This window comes from Chanodichthys erythropterus, chromosome 11 (assembly GCF_024489055.1).
Source record: "Chanodichthys erythropterus isolate Z2021 chromosome 11, ASM2448905v1, whole genome shotgun sequence".
NCBI classification, from domain to species: Eukaryota; Metazoa; Chordata; class Actinopteri; order Cypriniformes; family Xenocyprididae; genus Chanodichthys; species Chanodichthys erythropterus.
Window position 1 is genome coordinate 48644784 of NC_090231.1, and position 25640 is coordinate 48670423.

The 25640-nt window shown below is 37.5% G+C and overlaps 2 protein-coding genes across 3 annotated transcripts in view; both read right to left on the reverse strand.

The window, feature by feature from the left end:
* dok7a (docking protein 7a) overlaps positions 1 to 3359 on the reverse strand; it is a 65352-nt gene extending 61993 nt beyond the window's left edge. Inside the window, exons 1-2 of the mRNA XM_067401216.1 lie at positions 3306 to 3359; positions 3170 to 3215 (exon numbers count right to left, since the gene is read on the reverse strand). Coding sequence (XP_067257317.1) covers positions 3170 to 3215; positions 3306 to 3359 — 100 coding nt within the window. The remainder of the gene's footprint in view (positions 1 to 3169; positions 3216 to 3305) is intronic.
* Positions 3360 to 4061: 702 nt separating this feature from the next.
* The window catches only part of LOC137030828 (hepatocyte growth factor activator), a 40962-nt gene continuing 19383 nt past the window's right edge, over positions 4062 to 25640 (reverse strand). For both annotated transcript variants that reach the window (XM_067401274.1, XM_067401273.1), the window contains 9 exons: positions 22795 to 22926; positions 22591 to 22701; positions 21977 to 22151; positions 19282 to 19379; positions 16872 to 17112; positions 16656 to 16795; positions 15005 to 15145; positions 6384 to 6526; positions 4062 to 4421 (listed from right to left, as the gene is read on the reverse strand). In XM_067401274.1, the coding sequence (XP_067257375.1) occupies positions 4209 to 4421; positions 6384 to 6526; positions 15005 to 15145; positions 16656 to 16795; positions 16872 to 17112; positions 19282 to 19379; positions 21977 to 22151; positions 22591 to 22701; positions 22795 to 22926 (1394 nt within the window). In that variant the 3' untranslated portion in view covers positions 4062 to 4208. The remainder of the gene's footprint in view (positions 4422 to 6383; positions 6527 to 15004; positions 15146 to 16655; positions 16796 to 16871; positions 17113 to 19281; positions 19380 to 21976; positions 22152 to 22590; positions 22702 to 22794; positions 22927 to 25640) is intronic.

Here is a 25640-nt window from a genome sequence, read left to right on the forward strand (position 1 = left end):
ACTTGGTACTTACGCCTATGTCATGCGTGACCTTTTCAACGTAATTGCATATTACGTGACGTCACGATTGCACATCCGAGAACAGAGCAAGGCGAGCATTTGTGCTTATAAAACTTAAATTTTATTTATTTATTTTAAAATGACCGATCGTTTCACTTGATAAGACCCTTATTCATCGTCTGGTATCGTTTAAAGCCCTTTTAAGCTGCACTGAAACTGTCATTTGGACCTTGAACCGTCTGGTGCCCATTCAAGCCCATTATAAGGAGAAAAATCCTGGAATGTTTTCATCAAAAACCTTAATTTCTTTTCGACTGAAGAAAGAAGGACATGGACACCTTGGATGACATGGGGGTGAGTAAATTATCAGCAAAAGTTTATTTAAAAGTGAACTAATCCTTTAATGCATATGAAATGCATGTTTAAAAAAGTTTTAGTTGTTACATAACATTTCAGTGTTTAAATTCAATTTTTTGACTTTCTATTGTCAGATGATACAACCAAATATTTGTAAATATATATTTTATCATTGTACCACCTGACATGCAAAGTCTACCAACCTTCCTATACCTGAAAATAGCAGTTTTATCAGTATTTAAGAGAGATCTACAAACCTTTTCACTCTGCCACAATGATCTATTGATTTCCTCTGGATGTTGCATTATCAGGCTTAATGTTGTTTCCTTGTCAATTCATATAAAACAGCCATGTTTGCAGTTGTCATCCTGACATTTGAGAACATACAAATTGCAGTGTGAAAGTTTTCAATTATCTCAACTGCTTTAAAACTACTGATATTTATTAAAAAAAAAAAAATATATATATATATATATATATATATGTCTATTCAAACATAAAATTATGCCAAAGTATTTTATTTTGAATGTCTTATAATTAAAACACCAATTTGGGGTGTCTTGACAAAGGCCATGATATGATCAAATGCTGTCTCTTCCAGTTCCATTGGGTTTGTCCCTCAATAAAGCAACAACACAGAGTGAAATAAGCAGATCTAATGCTACACTGTAGATCCAGTGCTACATCAATGCTCTCCATCAATCTCTTCTACTTTTTTACATCCTCTCTCTTCATTTGATCTCCCTCTATCTGCTCCACTCTTCCTTTCTTTCTCATTACACACCTTTCGCTATACCCACACCACCACCTTTACACTTACACCACTTTATTTTCCCTTTCTCTTTCATATTCTTATTCTTTTGTTGCTCTATGTATACTTTCCCTTTCATACTTCCCCTGTTACATTATGCAGTTGTGATAAATGAGTAAACAGATAGGAAACTTACGGTGTTATGTGTATTATTAACCAAGCAGTTATCATTTTGGGGCCAATTGAAAACATACCATGTGCATTTGATAATATGACAAATTCCAGAGTTTTGTTTCTTGTGTTTGGGCAAACGGTACATAAATGTTTTGTGATTTGTGTATAGCCAATAATAAAACCGGTGATCGTTTTTTCCTCATTTATTAAAGTTTTGGTTGGATGTTTTAATTAGTATCATTTGAGAACTTTGTGCATAGTGTTTTGAGAAAATTATTCACATGATTTACAATTGTGTTAATCTGTTAAGGACAATTACAAAGTGTTCAGATCACTGTGTTAACTGTTTTGAGAACAGTGAACCGAGTTTGGAGAAATGTGTCAAATCGATTGAGAAAAACTGTAATGTTATGAAAGATTTCAAATAAATGCTATACTTTTAAACTTTCTATTCATCAAAGATTACTGGGGAAAAAAAGGAAAAACGTTTTGACTCAAAAATATGAACGAGTACAACTGTTTTCAACATTGATAATCAGCAGCAAATCAGCATATTAGAATTATTACTGAAGGACCATGTGGTACTGAATACTGGAGTAATGATGCTGAAAATCCAGCTTTGATCATAGGACTTATAATTATATTATAGAGATTTTCTTTCAAAAATATTTTAAAAAACTTACCGACCCCAAACTTTTGAATGGTAGTGTAGTGTTTCATGTGCCATTGTACCATTTATAGGTCTACTATGAACTACTGTAACCTTTACCATATTTAAATGTAAATAAAGAGGTGCATGTAGAGGTGCATGTCCAAAAAACAATTTTTACATCCCCTCAAAGATGTAGATAGGTCAAACATGTGATGCCTGCTACTACAAAAGCAAACAAACAAACAAAACCACCTTTGGCATATCACACATATATACACACACACACAAGTGTGAACAGCTGTACAAACGTCCTTCTTCACACATTTCTGCTCTCACAGCTGATCTACCGCAATAGAAAACTTCACTGTGCCACTAAATCACTGCAGCAATGGCAAGACATTTCACTGAAGCAAGAGTGCTGTACTGAATAGTGAAACATTCCAGTGCGGTTATATGAAACTGCTGGAACATAAATTAGTGGACCTGAATTAACGTTCTCAAACATAACGTTAACATAACTCAAAAAAACATTTCAGCTGTGCTGCCATTCTGGATTAAAGAAGAAAAGGATACAGGAGAAGGAAGTTCTAAATCTAATCTAAAGTTGCTTATTAGTATAGTTGAATTAGATCATTGAAGGTAAGCAGCAAAGACATTGGTTAATAAAGTACAAATACATAAATGCATAAAGTATATTTGTGTAATTTAATATGGTTAATTTTTATAGGTTTGGGTAAAATGAATGAGTTTGCAAGACTACTGAAGCCTCTAAGTGCCATCTGAAATGTTTTTTTCTAAAATTTGCATTTTTATCAAGCTTGTATGTTTATGTTCAGTTATTTCACTTTAATGACAATTAATTGAGGACCTATTAACTGCTATTAAAGTGAAATTACTGAATCTAAAGATACAATGCTCATTATATATATATATATATATATATATATATATATATATATATATATATATATATATATATATATATACACACACACACACACACACATACACAATACAATATTATAATATTTACTGTATACAAGCATGCACCGCATTTATACACATATTTCTTCTTACTGTTTGCTGGTTTATTTTGCTATATTGTCGTTGTAAGTTTTACTTGTAATAATGTTCCGTTTATTTATATTTATTAATGTACATGTAACATGTTACTTTTACGTAAAATCAAAATGTGTTGAGTTTGTGTTGCTGTGAAGTGATCATGATGAACTGACCTGCGACCGGTGAGGGTTTGCGCAGAACCAGCCAGCGACTCCTCCACTGCGAGAGAAAATTCAAAGCAAACCTTTACACACAGTCACTCATGAACAAATTATACACACATTCAGCTCACGCGAGCGATTTTCGTACTTTTTTGCCGTCTCTGATTTTTGCTGCTCCCTCCGCGATCACGGTATCGCTCATCTTCCCCTCATGACAGCTGCGCGTGCGTCACTTTCAAAATAACTCCGGAGCGCTCGACCCCGCTGCCTCAAGCACGCGCCCCAATATACCACATATGTCAGGGGTCAGTCAAAGGTTACTGTGTCGGTGCAGAACAATTATTTTAGGTCAAACATAATTAACCCTTACATGCATTTGTCATGTAACCCTTGCAAAATTTGTATTGTGACAATGTGATCATGTGGTATCTAAAGTAACATTAATGAAAGCACCACAACGAGGTCTTTTATAATGGTCAGATCAAGTAGAAAAAGTGAAGCGTCACATTTATATACCACACACACACACACACACACACAGGTTTTTACTTTCTCAAATAAACAAATTCTCTGTGATTTATAAACCTTTTGAAATATGGGGACATGTGGTAATGTCCTCACAAGTCACCGTCTGATGGAAATAATCCTTAATATGATGGAAATAATCCTTAATAATAATTAAAATTCTGAATTACAAACAAAATTTAAGTAAAGAAAACTGTGAGGAATTGTTCTTGATAGATTCTGTGAGATTCCCCCAAACACTGTCTAATAACATTTTTTAATACTTCATGCAGTTTAAAAGACACATTTACTTCACCACAATCAACTCAAAAATTTATTGATATGCAAAAATATATATAAAATAATATAATACATAAACTTAAAAATACAGTGTGTACATGTCACAACATTGCTTGTTAATATAAATACAATAGCATTAATGACACATTAAGTTCATTAGTATTACTCGTTAACATGAACACTGTAATGGAAAGTGTCAACTAATACATTACTAATAAAGTCACAGTTGATTTATGGGTTATCTTTGTCACTGATTCCCGATGCAGATGTTTATCTTTGTTCTATTAGCTGATGTTTGTTTGGATCTTTTGATGACGCTGTTTATCCAGTCAGCATATTTGGGCACGAGGGTGTAAACGCCTGGTTTTCCCGATCGTCCACATCCATCCCCCCAACTGATGATGCCATAAAGGAAACTCACACCGTCACACTCACACGCTAAAGGACCGCCGGAGTCTCCCTAAACAAATCACATCACACATTAAAAAAGATACATGTGGTTCATATTCCAATGCTTTTTAATTCTGATGCAAAATGGTTTGTCACCCTAGTCAGCAAAAATCAAAAAATATTTTTTTTTATTCAGTGCAAAAACTGTGATACAATAAGGTCACATTAGATCAGAGGTTCTCAAACTTTTTAGCGTGGAGTACCCCCTGAAGGGATTCCCATACTTCTGTGTACCCCCTCTCTTCCACTTTGACTGCAGTCACACCTTTTCCATTAAGGGACAATATTTGCCCCCTAAATTGATTTTCCAGTGCATATTTTTACGTTTATGAATAACTTTATAAAATAAATAATGTTTTAAATAAAAAATGTTTAATAGAGAAATATGCAATGATGGTAAAACAAAGTGATACTTTTAAATATTAAACTAAAACTGCCAGCAGGTAGCAGCAAGTCACTGTTTTTATGAGTGAGTCATCGAGTCATTCATTCAGTAACGAAGCAAGTGGCTGTGAATGAATCATTGAATCATTGACTCTCACGATTCGTTCAAAGCTGCATTTGTGTGTTGTAGTTCTGCTCTGGTTTTCGTTAGAAATATTTTTTCGTTGCAAAATAGAGTAAATACTGACAGTACTGTGTTTAAAATGTACGTTTTGTTTTTTGGCCTGTTGTATAATGCACGTTTGCAGTCATGTGGATATTTGGGTACAATTGCATTCTTCCTCGTTACCAACATTAAATACAAGAACTCACACAAGGTATGTTTTTGTATCGGAGAAAGTTTGAGTCTTAAATTGATATAAATCCACTATCTTGGTCTATATTTGTTCTTCATGCAAGTGCTACTTTTACAAAGGTGCATTGTCGAGAACGGCAGTAATTTAGCGCGATTTAAGGCAGCAGATTCGGCACGCAATCTATCATATGCATGCTGCTTGTGTGGACTGCAAAACATGAGGTAATTTGATTAAATGTAATGGATTTACGGCATTTTGCCAGTTAGAAATACATGCTAGGTTTTAATAGTATTTTAAGGTATGGTAGAGTTAAAATAGCCTAACTACTCTGCATTTTGTTCGCGTACCCCCTTTTGTCACCTCACGTACCCCCAGGGGTACACGTACCCCAGTTTGAGAAACACTGCATTAGATAATGCATTAACTAACATTAAAGGGTTAGCTCACCCAAAAATGAAAATAATGTCATTTATTACTCATCCACACCCGTAAGACCTTCGTTAATCTTCGGAACACAAATTAAGATATTTTTTGTTGAAATCCGATGGCTCAGTGAGGCCTCCATAGCAAGCAATGACATTACCTCTCTCAAGATCCATTAATGTCCATTAATGACGAGAATATTTTGGTGTAAATAACGACTTATTTAGTGATGGCCAATTTCAAAACACTGCTTCAGGAAGCTTCGGAGCATTATGATTCTTCTGTGTAGAATCATGATTCAGATCGCGTGTCAAAACGCCAAACAGCTGAAATCACGTGACTTTGGCACTCCAAACCGCTGATTCAACACACTGATTCATTTATGCTCCAAAGCTTCCTGAAGCAGTGCTTTAAAATCGGCCATCACTATATAAGTCGTTATTTTGTTTTTTGGCACACCAAAAATATTCTCGTCGCTTTATAATATTAATATTGAACCACCGTACTCACATGAACTGATTTAAATGTGTTTTTAGTAACTTTTTGGATCTTGAGAGAGGAAATGTCATTGCTCCCTATGCAGGCCTCACGGAGCCATCGGATTTCAACAAAAATATCTTAATTTGCATTCCGAAGACTAACGAAGGTCTTAAGGGTGTGGAACGGCATGAGGGTGAGTAATAAATGACAGAATTTTAATTTTTGGGTGAACTAACCCTTTAACTAACAATGAGCTATGCATTTGTTGATACTTAGAAGAAGATACATCATACGTTACATCATAAGTGTTTAGTGTTTTAACATCTCACCTGGCAGGCATCCACACAGGAGTCACTCCCGGCACACAGCATCCCAGACCGGACCTCTGATCCATACACTTCTGGACTCGAACAATGGTCAAAAGGAATAATCTTCACCAATCCCTCGATCAGCTGAGAATACGAGTTTGCCTCTAAACAAACACACACAAGTTACTTTCACAAATTTTATGCAAATCATAATTCATGTTTATAAACTGAATTCAAAGGGAAAACAAGTTTATTTTTCGGACCCCACTGGCAGATATTTCTTCTAGATTTAAAGTTGCAGTACGCATTTCCTGAAAAACGCTGTTGAAAGTGGATCGGACTGAGCACCAGAACAAACTTGCAAACTGCCAATCAGCAGTAGGAGGTGTATACACTCATGGTGGGGGAGGAGAGAGACAGTGAGTAAGAGGGAGATTTGAAGAAATATTGTAGAAAAAGAGATGGCTGAGAGACTTTAGAAAAGAGAAAAGTTCAGAGTAATATCATTGGAAAGAAGAAGGGTTATGATCAGGCAAGAACTTTAGAATCTGCATTAATATTGAGAGAGACCTGAGCAGGAAGGCCTAAAAATGGATGCCAATGCACCGCCAACAGCAGTGAAGTGGGAGTGAGTATGCCCAGGCAGCTCTCGAGGGAGCCGTCTGTGTGCACTGTAAAAACTCACTCTCAGGACACTGTGCTCCAGTGTTCCCTGCGGATCGGGTCCCGCTTCTGCTGAGGCAGGGCGGAGGCTCCGTTCGTGGGGTTCACAAATGGATCTGACAGAGGGGTTAGAGACGGGCGCCGCCCTTTCTCTGCCTTCACCTGCCAGGTTCAGTGCCGTCTCCCAGGTGGAAGCACGCTCTGCGGTTTCTTCCCCCGGGTTGAGGCACCGATACTCACATGTCCAGCTCTGAGGAGGTGGATATTGTGATATCGATCTGAGGATCACCACCTCACAGTCACACACACACATATCGTGTTTCAAAATCACACGTTTATAACAAATCAATCGTGAACAGCAGTTTGATTTTTTTTCCCCCTGTGCTTCACTACAAAGCGAGTGGGGATACACACGATTTATGTGTCGTTTGCTGGGAGTGGAGCATGCACGTCAGCTCACAACTGACAGTGACAGTGTTCGTTCATAAAAATGTCCCGAAGAAAAGTATGCACTAGCGGGAGTTTTGTAGCTCTACACCTGTTGGCTTTATTCTCGAGGGAATAAAAGTCTAAGCTCGGATCTCGCGCTTGCTGAGGCAGTGCGTGGGTTGAGTTTTCATTAAAGAATATAGCCCAGATCTCGCGCTTGCCGAGGCAGCGCGTGGATTGTTTTTTTTATTAAAGAATATATGGCTCGGATCTCGCGTTGCCGAGGCAGCACGTAGATTAAGTCTGCAAGAATGAATATACGGCTCGGGTCTTGCATTTGCCGAGGCTGCGCATGTATCACGTGTCCGTAATTATGCATGTGTGTATGTGTATGTAGCCTATATATATATGTATATATATTTATATATTAAGGGATATGAGCAGATGGGAGTTTCCCTTTCTCTCTTTCCCTACAATACCTTGCAAATTATTGCGAGCTATAATTCTTTTTTGCATTCTAAATATATTCAGTCTGTTCAAAAATATATATATTTATATAAGAACTGGCTGCATTTAATTTAAGGATTAAATGAAATATTGAATACATTAAATTCTGAGGAATTTAAAATAAAGTGTCGCCACCCTTGGTCCCCCACAGTTGGGGACAGGGACAGGCGACACAGCCGAAGTCTTTGTGGGGTAACACAGATCTGCGGAGTGTAATTATCACCAAGAAGGCTTCGAAGAGGTCCTGATGCCAGTGGCGCGGGACATTGGAGGGCAGCCTTCAGAGAGGGTTGGGTATTAAAATACTTGTTACCCATCCCTCTTTGACGCCCTCAGGGGGCCTTTCTGCTAACCCTGCCACCCAGTGTGCTTCAGAGCGCAGCGGTCTCCACTGATCCTCCGAGGAGGGCCGGTCATCACTTGATTCAGCTGTTCCTTGCCGGTTCGCCGCTTCAGGGCGCCGAGAGACTGGTTCCCTTTGTAAATAAGGCAGAATGGAAACTTCTCCCAAACATTTCAAAATGGGTGCTGCTCACAATAGAAAAGGGTTCCAAATTCGGGTCTCGCCCGCCCCAGTTTAATGGGGTCCTTCCCACAGTGGTGGCCCCCGAGCAGTCTCTGGTAATGGAACAGGAGGTTATGACGCAAGCTGTCAGGGTTTTACAACCTATACTTCATTGTTCCAAAGAAGGATGGAGGGTTATCCCACAGATCAGGTCCGAGGACTGGTTTGTTGTGATAGACCTGAAAGATGCTTACTTTCATGTATCCATCCATCCTTCTCACAGGAAGTTCCTCAGGTTTGCTTTAGGGGACAAAGCTTACCAATACAGGGTTCTTCCTTTCAGCCTATCATTATCACCCCGTATGTTCAGGAAGTGCGTGGATGCAGCGCTGGCTCCATTGAGACTTCAGGGCATCCGCGTGCTGAACTACATCGACAATTGGTTGATATTAGCTCAAACAGAACAGTTGGCAGTTCAACATCTCGATGTTGTTCTGTCGCACATGAAAAAGCTTGGGCTGAGGCTCAATGCCAAAAAGAGTGTGCTGGTTCCGAGTCAGATTGCAAACTATCTAGGAGTAATCTGGGATTCTACCACGATGCAGGCGCGGCTGTCTCCTGTCCATGTGAATTCCATTCTCTGAGCCATTAATTGGGTGAAGTTAGGCCAGTCACTCACTGTAAAACAGTTTCAGAGACTGTTGGGTCTGATGGCAGCTGCGTCCAATGTGATAACTTTTGGCCTTCTGCACATGAGACTCTTACAGTGGTGGCTCAGGACCAAGGGGTTTTCTCCGAGGGGAAATCCTTTTCGCAAGATCAAAAGTCACGCGGCGATGCCTTCGTGCTCTGGTCATGTGGAAAAAGCCTTGGTTCCTGTCCCAGAACCCATGTTGGGGACTTCTCGTCATCGCGTAATGCTTACGACGGATGCTTCCCTCATGGGCTGGGGGGCGATCATGAGTGGTCGCTCAGCTCAGGGTCTCTGGGAGGACCATCAGTTCCTGGCACTTAAATCGGCTGGAAATGATGGCGGTATTTCTTGCAGTAAAATACTTCCTCCCACACCTGAGGGCATTAAAATGTGGGAGCAGACACCCTGTCGAGGCAGGGGCCGAGGCCCGGGGAATGGAGTCTCCACACTGAGGTGTGGAGCTCACTTTGGAAAACTTTGGTCGAGCTGAAATCGACCTATTTGCTTCAGGGGAATCAACCCAGTGTCCACTGTGGTTCTCCCTATCTCATTCAGCACCACTGGGTCTGGATGCCATGGTACAGACGTGGCCGAGGCTGCGTCTGTATGCATTTCCCCGTTCGCTCTGGGAGTTCTGGAGAAAGTACGCCAGGAAGGGGTCAGTCTAATATTGATAGCCCTGTACTGGCCAACCAAAATATGGTTCTTAGACTTAGTGTCACTTCTAGATGGCTCCCTGATGGAGCTTCCTCTCAGGCAGGACCTCCTGTCACAAGCGGGCGGCATGATAATTCATCCACGCCCAGAACTATGGAGACTGTGGGCCTGGCCTCTGAGGGGGCCAGGCTCATAGATGCTGCTCTCCCAACTGAGGTTGTGGAGACCATACTCCACTCCAGAGCATCTCCATTAGCTGTCCGTGTTCACTCGACAAGGGGTATTTGGTAGTTGGGATAGCGTTCCCATCACGTCATTCGACGTAGCGTCGATAGTTCCCACGAAAGGGAACGTCTCGGGTTACAGATGTAACCCCTGTTCCCTGAGTAAGGGAACGAGACGCTACGTCACGTTGCCGTACCCCCGGCATACCTGTGAGCGTCTTGCTTCAGACATATTCCAGAAGCTAGCGTTCTTTGTTCTGGGTATGCTTTATAGTTTCCTGGTCCGTGACGTCACCCGCCTCTGACGTCACGTTTCCTCATTGGTTGGATACAGAGGTGCTTCACGAACACAAAATGCAGAGGGTTCCCATCACGTCATTCGACGTAGCGTCTCGTTCCCTTACTCAGGGAACAGGGGTTACATCTGTAACCAGAGACGTTTTGAGTGTCATATCTGGAGCTGGTGTGCTGCTGGCAAATAACAATGAACTCTTAATTGTATACTTGTGTACTGTATGTTAATTTTTTGTTCTTCCTCATCATTATTTTTTGTGAAGCTTTATTTTGCTTCGCTTCTGTTATGACAAAAGACATCTACTCTTGCATTGCGAGTTTGTGCATTGTGGGGGCAGAGCAATGTGTTTGTTTAGGTTAATTTCAAATATCTGTGCTCAACAATGATTCTCAGAAATCACTTACTGCACCTTTAAGCATAAACTTGCTTCATTTTGATATATTTGTTTCAGAAAACAAGACTTAATATCTTAAGTCATTTTGCTTCTCAAGATAATACTGAATAAGAACATCTTTTTTTTAGCAGCGCAATCAAAATAATGACCTCAAACAATCACAATACACTACCATTTTTATACTACCATTTATTACACTACTATCCCACAATGCAGTGTTATACAGACATTATTTTACAGACACACACACACACACACACACACACACACACACATATACATATACATATTGCATATGGGGGATTTCATGGGCAGGATAAGCTGCCTGCTTCTCCGCGAATCACTAGCCCAAGAGGAAAAATGAGCTGCTGCTACCAGATCTCGATCATCGAAATTGCTCAAATCACATTGTATTTGATACAATACTAACTAGACTAAATCAAAAAAACTTCTAAATTGTTTAAGACAGTCCTACTGTAACTATCAGAGGATGTTAATCAATAGTCTGTGCATTTGTTAAAATCATCAGTTTTTTGTTAAAAGCATAATTTCAACTTATTTTTTTTAAAGAACAGGCTATTGATATTTTTTATTTATTATAGCCTACATATATTTATTATAATTACATTTTACTTTTTTATTTATAATAGGCTACCAATACTAATTAAATTACAGTGCTTATTTTTAATTATTAATTTAAAAACTACTTCTGGCGTACATTTAAATTGATGCCATAGTGTTTCGTATTTATCCTCTCTTTAGATCTGTGTCCTAAACTGATTAGTTTAAAGGTGAAGTATGTCGATAGTGGACAAGGGTCATCTAGGCACTCTGATTGGTCTGCATCTATGCAGCCCCATATGCAGCAGAGTGCGATGCAATTTGCAGATTTTCTATCAGAATTAGTACTAGCTGCAGATAAACTCCTTGTTGTTGGTGATTTTAATATCCATGTAGATAATAAAAAAAGACTCATTGGGATTGGCATTTACAGACATTCTAAACTCTATTGGTGTTAGACAACACGTGTCAGGACCCACTCATTGTCGTAATCATACTTTAGATCTAATATTGTCACATGGAATCGATATTGATGCAGTTGAAATTCTGCAGCAGAGTGACGACATCTCAGATCATTATCTAGTCTCGTGTATACTACATTTAGTCAAAGAGGCTAAACTGCCTCCCTGCCATAAATATGGTAGAACCATCACTTCTACCACTAAAGATCACTTTATAAATAATCCTCCTAATCAGTTTCATCACCTTAGCATACCAGACAGCTTAGAAGACCTCGATGTTGCAACAGAAACTATTGCCTGTCTTTTCCAGCACATTAGACTCAGTTGCTCCTTTGCGTTTAAAAAAGATTAAGGAAATTAATCCAACACCATGGTACAATGAGCACACTCAAACAGCAGCTAGAAAAATGGAGCGCAGCTGGAAGAAAACAAAACTAGAAGTATTTCGCATTTCGTGGAGAGAGAAAATGATTGAGTACAGAAAGTACTGCTATATCAGCCTATTTTTCAAAACTTTTAGAAGAAAACAAACACAACCCTAGGTATTTATTTGATACAGTGGCTAAATTAACAAGAAATAAAGCTTCAACTTCTGATGTTTCCAAAGAGCATAGCAGTAATGACTTTATGAACTTCTTTACTTGCAAGATTGATAATATTAGAGAGAAAATTATAACCATGCAACCGTCTACAACAGTATTGTGTCAGACAGTGCATTGTAGTGTCCCTGAAGAAACAGAGGTCATAGATCTTCTTCTTAATATTGTTAATTCATCTTTATCACTAGGATACGTACCAAAAACTTTTAAGCTGGCTGTTATTAAACCTCTTATTAAAAAAACACAACTTGATCCTAGAGAATTAGTCAATTACAGGCCGATTTCAAATCTCACTTTTCTATCAAAAATACTAGAAAAGGCAGTTTCATCACAACTATGTTCCTTTTTAGAAAGAAATATTATCTGTGAGGATTTCCATAGTACTGAGACTGCTCTCATTAGAGTTAATAATGATTTGCTCTTATCGTCAGATCGTGGTTGTATATTAGTGTTACTGGATCTTAGTGCTGCATTTGACACTATTGATCACAATATTCTTCTAAATAGACTCAAAAACTATGTTGGCATTAGTGGAATTGCATTGGCATGGTTCAAATCATACTTATCTGACCGTTATCAGTTTGTAGTAGTAAACGATGAGATGTCATATCAATCACAAGTTAAATATGGAGTACCACAAGGCTCAGTACTAGGACCGTTGCTTTTCACTCTGTACATGCTACCCTTGGGAGATATCATTAGGAAGCATGGCGTTAGTTTTCATTGTTACGCTGATGATACTCAGCTGTATATTTCTTCACGCCCTGACAAAACTTACCAATTCGCTAAATTAACAGAATGTATAGCTGATATAAAAAACTGTATGACCAGTAATTTCCTACTACTAAATTCAGAAAAAAAACAGAGATTCTAATTTTTGGACCAAAAACGACTTCACGCAGTAACCTAGAATACTTGATGGCTGCTCTGTTAAGTCTTTGTCGTCAGTTAAGAACCTGGGTGTGCTCTTTGATACCAATCTTTCATTTGAAGGCCATGTTACTAGCATCTGCAAAACCGCTTTCTTCCATCTTAAAAATATATCTAAACTACGACATATGCTCTCAATGAAAAATGCAGAACAGTTAGTTCATGCGTTCATGACCTCAAGGCTAGATTACTGTAACGCTCTACTGGGTGGTTTTTCCTCCCGCTTGATAAATAAACTACAGCTCGTTCAAAATGCAACAGCTAGAGTTCTTACTAGAACTAGGAAGTATGACCATATTAGCCCAGTTCTGTCATCACTGCATTGGCTTCCTGTTAAACATCGTATAGATTTTAAAATCTTGCTAATTACTTACAAAGCACTAAATGGTTTAGCAACCCCAGTACCTGAGCGAGCTCTTAATGCATTATAGTCCTTCATGTTTATTGCAATCTCAGAATTCAGGCCAGCTGATAATACCTAGAATATCAAAATCAACCGCAGGTGGTAGATCCTTCTCCTATTTGGCACCCAAATTCTGGAACAATCTTCCTAGCATTGTTCGGGATGCAGACACACTCTGTCAGTTTAAATCTAGACTAAAAACACATCTCTTTAACCTGGCATACACATAACACATTATCAATTTATATTTTCAAATCAGTTAAAGGATTATTAGGCTGCATAAATTAGGTCAGCCAGAACCGGGAACACTTCCTATAACATCAGATGTACTCGTTACATCAGAAAAAGAATGGCATCTATGCTAATATTAGTCTTTCTGTTTATCCCGAGGTTTACCGTAATCAACCGGATCCGGGCCGTATCCAGCTGAGACCAAGGACCGGTGCCATGACACGACCACAACGCAGACCTGAAGTATTCAGCAGAGATCGAGTCGACTAGATCATCCACTGTGAAGACATCATCAACACGACAGCCAGTGCCACAGTTCCTCAACAGACTGTCCATACCGGCGTGATGAATACGATCCTCAACTGGACACGACCACAACGCAGCCCTGAAGTATTCAGCAGAGATCGAGTCGACTAGATCATCCATTGTGAAGGCCCCATCGACATGACAGCCAGTAGCACAGTATCTGCCTGCATTGACACTATTCTTGAAGAGCTGCTGTGCAGCAAAAATTATGTAGCAGTTATCAATGTAAAGCTGCTTTGATACAATCTGCATTGTAAAAAGCGCTATATAAATAAAGGTGACTTGACTTGTGTTGTGACACATTCCTCTCATTACCATCATTAAACTGTTGTGTGACTTGCGGCACAGTAGACCTTATGTTGGCTCGGACCAGACAGGATAGCCTTCATTGTCCTCATGCATCGATGAGCCTTGGACACCCAACACCCTGTTGCCTGTTTGTGGTTTGTCCCTCCTCAGACCAATAAATTCTCACCACTGCTAACCGAGAGTAACCCATTTTTGTTTATTGTTTGCTTACCATCTAATCTACCCAGACTATAATATGTGGCCTTATTAGAGAAGAAGATCAAGGATATTCACTTATTCGCTGTTTTGACTCATCAGTACATTATATGCATGCGTTTTGTTTGTTTGCTTTCATATAATCAACATCTTCACCATCATAGAATATCATACAGTAATCTTAAAAAAAAAAAAAAAAAAAAAAAGATTCACATCTACAAAATAAATGCTAAAAATATATAAATACTATAAATCTCTGAGAGATTGTTAGTCACTCACTCTCGCTCATGTGACCCCAGCCTGAGATCTTACAGCAGTAGTGATCCGGGAACTTTGTGTCTTTCCCTGGCAGACAGATTGGCCTGATGAATGGTGTTTTCTGAGCACAGTGTCCGTTGACCTTCTTCAGCTTCACTAAGACTATGAAAACAGCTTTTATTACAAACAAAACACATACACAACACAACACGACACACAAATGCTTACTCTCTAAATTGCAATGCCTTGTCAAGTTTTGTATAAACAAAGGGTGCTCTTTTTTTTATTTTGGAAAATACAAAAGATGAGTTTTATTTAAAAGGCTTTTGGAGATAGGAATACTATTAAGAGAATGGGAAATGGCGAGATTGGGAAAACAAAACATTTCAAACAACACAAGTGCTGGTGAACAGCGTGTTGGAGCGTGTCTGCGTCACACCAGCCCACGTCTGCATCTGTATATGTTATTCACGCATTTCCTGGGAAACTTTAAAAAGCACAATTCGAATTTCCTATGAAATGTCAAATGTCACAATGCAAAAAATCTCAACTTATATTTTATTTTTTTTATTTTTTTGCATGGGCATTTTGACGAGTAAATTAATTTTAGTTTACTAAAAGTAAAAAAGTTTTCTTATTTTTTTACTGTGAACATATGAACATTAATGAGAGCAAAGGAATAAAGTGTAAATGTAATACAAACTAAAGAGTAAGTAACTGCAAAGTCTGTGCGTGGGGGTGGGTGGGGTCAGGAATTCCCTACTTTGTGGAAAAAATGTCCCCACAAGGATAATAATAACAGATTTCTTTTGGTCCCCATGAGGAAACCAGCTTATAAATCATACTGGTGTTTTTTTGAAAATGTAAAAATGCAGAAGGTTTTCTATGATGGTATGTTTAGAGGTTGGGGTAGGAGATAAAATATATAGTTTGTACAGTATAATAGTATCTATTGTACAGTATATATTGTCAATGGAATGTCCCAATAAAACATGGAAACCCAACACTCTGATTAGTGTGTATTTTGCAATACAAATTAAATAAACATTACAATAATACTAGTTATTTTTCTGTCTTCATATAATGTTATATATATATATATATATATATATATATATATATATATATATATATATATATATATATATATATATATATATATACACACAAGCAATGTCCTGAGTGTGTATATATATATATATATATATATATATATATATATATATATATATACAGCTATGGAAAAAATTAAGAGACCACTCCAAGTTCAGAAATCAATGTTAAGTGGTCTCTTAATTTTTTCCATAGCTGTATATATATATATATATATATTTATAAAACATTTCTGTCTGGTTCTCGAATCTGATTGGCTGATAGCCATGCGATATTTTCGCCTGCGGCCTCGTGCCTACGGACGAATCACAGCATGCTGATATACAGCCATATCGCACGGCTACTCATGTGATATTGCTCATATATATATATATATATATATATATATATATATATATATATATATATATATACACACACACACACCCCTTTTTAACTGAACTTTCTTTAATAGTCCTAATTTTTTTTAAAACACTTGTTGTAAACACACACACACTCAAGACATTGCTTGTAAATTTGTAATGATGTTAAAGTTTCTGTACTTGGAGTCCAAACTCACCAATATCATGTAAGGTCGGCAGGAACTGACTATAAAGGGGGTGCGAAATATATTTCTCAACACTAAATGTCCTGGTGTTTGGGCCGGTGTCATTAAAGCCATGCTGGCCAAGAACAACCCGAATCTGTGACTGCAATGGACTGAGAAAGAGAGTTAGAATTAAGTTAGAACTTCATAAAAATGCAAATGTATGTTAACACACAGACACACACATACTTGCGCAGGAAGCAGTGAGCCGCGGATACAATCCAGCAGGAAGAAATCAGAGTTCCTGCACAGAACTCATCTTTGATGTACAACGCTGCCATCCAGGGGTGTGAACCAGGCAATGCGAATGTCCCACCCAGGATACGAGCCCTACTGATCCGTTTCTTGTGCCTCTTCCCACACACCGGTGTCCTGGCAGGGGTGCGGGACGGCCGCAGTGCAGCAGCTATGACAGGACCTCTGCGGGAGGCTGACAGCGGAAACAGAGAGAAAATTTAACTAAAATAATCCAAACACACCTGATTGAAGTATACTGAAGATTCAAGAAATCAAAATTGACATTCTTGTATTTTTTTGGAATATTGCAGTATTTATTATAAACATTTTGTTTGTGCACATCATTATATTTATTTATTTTTGATTTATGAGCCCTCATAATCTTTAATTAAACTTCCCCTCCCTCCTGCAGCACCATCTCTTCTCTAATGATGTGTTTACTGGTGCGAGGGCAGGACATCCTGTCACTCACATTAGATCGACCAATAGCAAACCACAACCATCCGATCAATTCCCCAAAGGAAAAAAATCAAGTCCTGTCCTACATTTTTTTTTTTTTTCTCATTCCAGAAGCCATTTTTCTCAGATATATATGTCACAATAGGGACAAAAAGACTATCACAACTTTTGGTTTATTCAGAATTTAAAATTTGAGCAGTTTTTCTATCAGCTGGTGAATGAAACTATATATAAATGAGTCAAAAAAAAATAAAAAATTCAAACACTTAGGATTAAGCGACTAGATATAGATGATCCATTTGTGCTAACTACTGTTTTTTAACTAATGTTTTTGAAAGAAAGCTGCATTTACTTCATCAAAACAGTGAAATATTATTATGAATTAAACAAACTGTTTTATATTGTAATATATTTAAAATGTAATTTATTCCTGTGATTCTTGTGAAAACTGGAGCATTACTCCAGTTTTCAGTGTCACATGATCCTTCAGAAATCAATTTAAAGGTGCCCTAGAACCAGTTTTAACAAGATGTAATATAAGTCTAAGGTATCCCCTGAAAGTGTCTGAAGTTTCAGCTCAATATACCCCATAGATTTTTTTTTTTTTATTAATTTTTTTAACTGGCTATTTTGAGCCATAATTATATATGCACCTCTTCAGTGCGCGGCCCCTTTAAATCTCGCCCTCCCCCGCCACCAAGCTCTTGACTGCCTTAACCAGCATAAACAAAGTTCACACAGCTAATATAACCCTCAAAATGGATCTTTACACAGTGTTCGTCATTCATGCTGCATGCATGCATCGATTCCTGTGAGAATAGTATTTATTTGGATGTTTACATTTGATTCTGAATGAGTTTGAGGCTGTACTCCATAGCTAACAGGCTAAAGTTAACATTAAACACTGTTGGAGAGATTTATAAAGAATGAAGTTGTATTTATGAATTATACAGTATGCAAGTGTTCAATAATGAAAATAGCGACGGCTCTTTTCTCCGTGAATACAGTAATAAGCGATGGTAACTTTAACCACATTTAACAGTACATTAGCAACATGCTAACGAAACATTTAGAAAGACAATTTACAAATATCACTAAAAATATCATGATATTATGGATCATGTCAGTTATTATTGCTCCATCTGCCATTTTTCGCTATTGTCCTTGCTTGCTTACCTAGTCTGATGATTCAGCTGTGCACAGATCCAGACGTTCTGCCCTTGTCTAATGCCTTGAACATGGGCTGGCATATGCAAATATTGGGGGCGTACATATTAATGATCCTGACTGTTACGCAACAGTCTGTGTTATGTTGAGATTCGCCTGTTTTTCTGAGGTCTTTTAAACAAATGAGATTTACATAAGAAGGAGGAAACAATGGTGTTTGAGACTCACTGTATGTCATTTCCATGTACTGAACTCTTGTTATTCATCTATGCCGAGGTAAATTCAATTTTTCATTCGATGGCACCTTTAATGTGTCCTTGTGCATTGTGCAAAAAGAACAAAAATTTTACTGACCCCAAACTTTAGATCAGTAGTGTACACCAGATAAGAATGAATATGTCACAGAAAAGAGCAGCTTGCTTTAACATGTTTATCGGCGATCACTTGTGTCGCTCATGTCTGTGCTAGAATCAGTATTAATAAAATCCTAATAAAAACATGTTCAGGGTGTTCCATGTACACGATGTCAAGTGCTCATGATCAAGAATCTATTGCTTCACTGATTTAGATTTCCTCTTCCCACGCCAAGAAGAAGTCAATGAGAATTCTACAGAATTTTTAGAAAGCTTTATCTTTCTTTTACTTCTCATGCACAATTATTTGTGAGTTATCAGGAATATTCTGCAGAAGCTGAAGGATCTGTTGCTCATGTGTGTGCATGTGCAGTTGTACTAACATGGCTGTTTGGAACAGGGCTGGATGTTGCAGTACTCCCAGGAAATGGCTCTATCTGTCATTGTGTAACACCACGGCAGCTTATCTTGATCGGGGTTCCTGCCAAATGAAGTCATACGGAAAGATTTCAGACAGCATCACATCAATGCTTTCTGCAAAATCACATAAAAATATCTATATGCTGTGATAATGACACTGCTGCTAGGGTGCTCTGGGTGGTTGCCAGGTGCTTGAATTTTGTCACATTTTTTTACTAAAAAGTAAAAATCGTACGTATAATATTACATTTGTGAAAAAGAACATTTTAGCAGATTTATTATTGAAATAATATACTTTAAAAGATTATACTTAAGTTTAAATGTATTGTAATGTTTTCAGACACTTAATTGCACATTAACTTCAATTAAATGACAATGTATTATAGGTTAAATTTATATTAAATGCCATTAGCTGAGCTTCAAGGTGTTTTTGAGCAACTTACAGTAGGTAGGACTTAAGTACATCTTCATTTGTAATTTCATTATTCTATTGTCTTTGAAATATGGTTAAAGTTTACTGCTGAATGTACTGACAAGCATTTATGGTAAACTAAAATATACTTTAATGTAATTTCTATTGAAACCTGTATGTAACATACAGTAACATACTTGTAATGATGATGTTGCAATTTAGTACACATACAGTGCTTTGCGTAAGTATTCAAACCCCTTGATTTTTTTTCACATTTTGTTATGATGCTGGCTTATGTTAAACTACTTTAAATTACTTTTTTCCACATCAGTCTACACCCTATATACAATAATGACATAGCAAAAAACAGATCTGTGAAAAAGTGAAATAAGTACATTGCACAATTATTCAAACCCTTTTCTGGAAATTTAGCTCATAAGCATTCCAATTTCGATTGTAGATGTTATTACACTTTGAGTGGAGTTAACCTGGAGCAAAATTAATTGAATAGGTATGATTTGGAAAAGCACACACCTCTCAATAAAAGGTCTAACAGCTGAAAATGCATATCAGAGCAAAACCAAGCCATGAGGTCAAAGGAGCTGCCTAGAGGGCTCAGAGACAGGACTGTATCACGACACAGATCTGGGAAAGACTACAAAACAAATTCTGCTGTATTGAAGGTTCAAAGAAGCACATAGCCTCCATAATCCTTAATAGAAGGACTTTGGAACAACCAGGACTCTTCCTAGAGCTGGCCAAACTGAGCAATCGATGGAGAAGGGCCTTGGTTAGAGTAGTGATCAAGAAGCGGATTGTCACTCTAGTTTAGCTCCATGGTCATATATGGAGATGGGAGAAATTAACAGAAGGACAAACATCACTGCAAACTCCACCGATCCAGGCTTTATGCCAGAGCGACCAGACTCAAGCCTCCCCTTGGTGAGGACACATGAAACCCCATTTGGAAATAGCAAAAAAAAGCACCTAAAGGACTCTGTCAGGCTGTGAGAAACAATATTCTCTGGTAGATTTAACCTCACTTCCAATCATCCTGTCTGGAGGAAATCCGGCACTGCTCATTACCTGCACAATATCATCTTAAAAGTAAAGAGTGGTGGTGGCAGCATCATGTTGTGGGGGTGTTTTTCAGTGGCAGGCAGCAAAATATAGAGTTAGCCTTAATGGAAAACCTAGTCCCAGAGCATTCAGAACCTTGGACTGGGCAGAAGGTTCACCTTCTAACAGGTCAATGACCCAAAGCACACAGCTAAGACAATGCAAGAATGGCTTATGGACAACTCTGTGAATGTCCTTGAGTGGCTCGAGCCACGGCTTGAACCCAATCAAAAATCTTTGGAGAAACCTGAAAATGTCTGTCCACTGACACTCCCCATCCAACCTGACAGAGCTTCTGAGGAGAAGAATTGAAGAAAATCACCAAATGCAGATGTGCAAAGCTTGTCACATCATATCCAAAAATAATTAAAGCTGTAAAGGTGCTTTAACTAAGTACTTAGTTAAGGGTTTGAAAATTTGTGCAATGTACTTATTTCAGTTTTTCCTTTTTAATAATTTTGCAAAGTTGTCACAGATCTTTTTTGTTTGTTTGTTTTGCTATTATGGTATATGGGGTGTAGATTGATGTGGAAAAAAGTAATTTAAAGTAGTTTAATGTAAGGCAGCAACATAAAATGTGAAAAAAATGAAGGGGTTTGAATTCTTTCACAAGGCACTGTAAATAATGGTAACACTTTACAATAAGGCCTCATTTGTTAACATTAGTTAATGTATTGATTAATGAACTAACAATGAGCAATACATTTGTTACAGCATTTATTAATCTTTGGTAATGGTAGTTAATAAAAATCCAACTGTTCATTGTTTGTTCATGTTATTTCACAGTGCAATATACAATATTTGATTTTAACTAAGATTGACATTAACTAAGATTAACTTACTGTAGAAGTATTGTTAATTCTTACTTCATGTTACTTAAAGTAGTTAACTAATTTTAAGTGAATCCTTATTGTAAAGTGTTACCAATATATTAACTTTAAATGTAATGTTGAACATGTTACAGTAAAATTAATCAAGTACTTTACACGTGCTCTAGTTTGTTAGTCAACACATCAAAATAAGTGTACAGTTAAGTGCACTTTTTTAAGTTACCTTTGCTCCATTATAAATCTTCAGCACATTACTATAATGACAAGCATGATGAGACTTTAAATGCAAGCAGTCACCTGCAGAAAGCATGTTCTCCGAGGCCCCTGAGGGTGGCGCTGTCCACTGTATCGACTGTCAGCTCATTGAACAACAGATCCGAGTTCCACGGCAGGCAGGATGATCCGGAGACGGTGGCATTGGCTAGACCGCGATACTGTGCACCTGAATCAAGGTAACACTGCTCTTGTGGGTCTGATGACACACACAGGGAAAGATTATTACACTGTATTTGCGTATATGTGTTGAAGGGATAGTTCACCCAAATATTTATTTCCTACTATGTAATGTAATGGCTATCGTCAACTGTCTGGGCCAACATTCTTTAAAATATCTTGTTTTGTGTTCAACAGAAGAAAGAAACTCATACAGGTTTGGAATAACCTGATGGTGAGTAAGTGATGGCACAATTTTCATTTTTGGCTGAACTATTCCTTTAACAGACTGGTGCAGGGATGACATCGAAACCTGTGGCATAACTTGACAATACTTTGACATTTTTCTCTACAACGTAAACTGCACACACTCTCACCCCAAACTGTCTTATCTAGTTACTTATTAAAAACATGCATTTTCAAAAATAAACTGCTTCAAAATTCATGTTTTCAGTATGGGTGTGTGTGTGTGTACTCACTGATGTTGCAATATTTTCCAATATATCCAGATTTGCACCCACACACCTCTTCACCAGTGGCCTCTATTATTCTACAGACTCCGTCATTTTCACAGTGATTTCGCAAACACACTACACACACAAACAAAAAGAACAATGTTTAAAAGGAAAGAGCCGTAGCTCCAGGGGATCAGGTGTCAGTACTGTAGTTTCAGTGAGTCGTACCCGTGTAACGTGCACGCTTGCAGCTGACTTCTCCACCGAGGCACGTGCACAGCTCTACGCTTCGCTGGTAGATCCGTCCCCACGATTCTCCAATGTCATAGTGTTTCAGATGCAGCGGCTCGTAGCACTTTTCTATAAAACATACCCCAAGCTGTCAGAAAACAAAACACCCTCGACTCTTCCACCAATCAGATCAACCCTGAGGAAACAACTCCACCAATATCAGATGACAGACAAAAGAAGAGGCACAAAAACTTCACGGTTCGCAGGACATGTGATAGTGTTAAAGATGAGAAATTTTCAAAACATAAAAGACAGCGACACATGAATGGAGAACAACATCTGACGCAATGCTTGAAAAAGAACATGTTTAGTTACTTTTAGTTAACAGATCATACACTATTATTAATTATTACTGTTAAACTAATTATCATTACTGCAGATTATAGTCTTATAATATTGTTAATGATACCCAAAACAGAAGTAAAGATCAATTAGAATATTTAAATAAACAATTTAATTAGACAAAACTGCAATTAAGTGGAAATATATTTATAATACAGTAGGTATCATTTGTTAATATATTAATTGCTATAATATATTATTATAATATATTTATAATTGCTTTTCTTAACATGTCCAACATCTTGGAAACAAATTTTCACTGAGATTGCCAGAATTAAATGACATTTTTTTGATGCTCTAGATACATGTTTACTTCTGAATGTTACTGTATGTTTTCATCTCTAAAGATATCAGTTCCCCTTGTGAAAAAGAAGTACACTTTAACATACGTTTAAAGAGTGCTTATTATATGTGTTTGTGTGTGTGTGTAATGTTTTGGGGCACTTATTTGCATGTTAATTGCAATTAAAATGTTTTGTAAAATTATGTTAAATGCAATTGAAATGTGCATGTATCTAAATATATTTGTAATTGCACATCTGTAATGATGAAGTTGCAATTTAATACATTTAAAATATATTAACTTAACTTCAAATGTAATATCGATTATAAAACAGTTAGTTCCTGTCCTTGATTCCGAATAGTCAATAGCTGTGTTTTATTCATGATAAAACATGGCTATGAACGCTTCACCAGACGGTTCTGTGTATCACTACACAACACCCTTATCAACCACTCTTAGCAACGTAAACTGTTTGTTCTCAATTGATATTGTTCATTGAAGCTTACTATACTATGTAGAAGAGTGTTGTGAGAAAGAGATCGAGTGAGCGAGTTTATTACCTGCATTCAGATTTAGCATTTTCCTTCAGGTCAGTCCTATGTTCATAATAAAAAAATCTGTTTAAATGTCCGATGTATTATCTTGTCCTTTTAACAGTTAAGGGGTTTTCCCATGACTGACAGCGCTAGTCAAAGCATTTGTCAGTTGCGTCTTGTTCCGTGTTCACAACGATTCAGTCTTTTCAATATAAAAGTCTTCGCTACTGACTGACACACTCATAAAGACAGTCTTTATTGTCATCTAATGGCATTATAATGTAACTTCTGTTGCTGTTCACAGTCAGGGACTATTTTTTCCGGTGGAAGGAAGGCTTTTAGTTAATGTTTACTTCATGAAAATTGCATTAATACATATTTTTGGCTTTAATAATTGTATTGTGTGGTAACCGTTTTATAAAAGTTATAAGGTACTCCAGGCTAATGCTGTATCATGAATAAGTCACGGCTGAAGGGGTTGCAGGCACTACGCTTGGCATCGTGCCTAACAACGCCCTTCAGCCATGACTTATTCACAATACAGCGCAGCGTCTCATACAATTCTCACTATAAACTAACTACTATGACTTCTGCCTCAATAATCTCCCAATTACTGCTTATTAATAGTTAGTAAGGTAGTTGTTAAGTTTAGTTATTGGTAGGATTAAGGGATGTAGAATATGGTCATGCATCGATCTCTATGTGCTTTATAAGTACTAATAAACAGCCAATATCCTATTAATATGCACGCTAATAATACCATATTGCTTACATAACTCACTACAGTAAAAATTATAATCAAATGCTTAACATATGCTTTGATGTTAGTCAACACACCAAAATAATTATACTTCTTTAAAGCATGACAAATCATAATTAAAACATGATTTAAAGTGTAAACTAAAACTTTTAATTTACATTACAAAGTGCACTTTTTAAAAGTATACTTAAGTGTGTTAAGAAACAGTCATGAAAGTGTACTCTTTTTAAGTACAATTAAAGGGATAGTTCACCCAAAAATGAAAATTTGATGTTTATCTGCTTACCCCCAGGGCATCCAAGATGTAGATTACTTTTTTCTTCAGTCGAACGCAAATTATGATTTTTAACTGCAACCGCTGCCGTCTGTCAGTCAAATAATAGCAGTAGATGGAAACTTCAACTATAACAGTAAATAAAACTTGCTTAGACAAATCAAAATTAAAACCTGTGGCTCGTGACGACACATTAATGTCCTAAGACACAAAACGATCGGTTTGTGCGAGAAACCGAACATTATTTATATAATTTTTACCTCTAGTACACCACTATGTCCAACTTCATTCAGCTTCCGGCTAGAGAGGTCTGATCGCGCTCTGACAACGGAAGTGATGTCTCGCGCTCATTGAAGTATATGGGCGAGACATCACTTCCGTCATCACAACGCGTTTTTTGACCTCACTAACAGGAAGCCGAACGAAGTTGGACATAGTGGTGTATTAGAGGTAAAAATTATATAAATAATGTTCGGTTTCTCGCACAAACCGATCGTTTTGTGTCTTAGGACATTAATGTGTCGTCACGAGCCACAGGTTTTAATTTTGATTTGTCTAAGCAAGTTTTATTTACTGTTATAGTTGAAG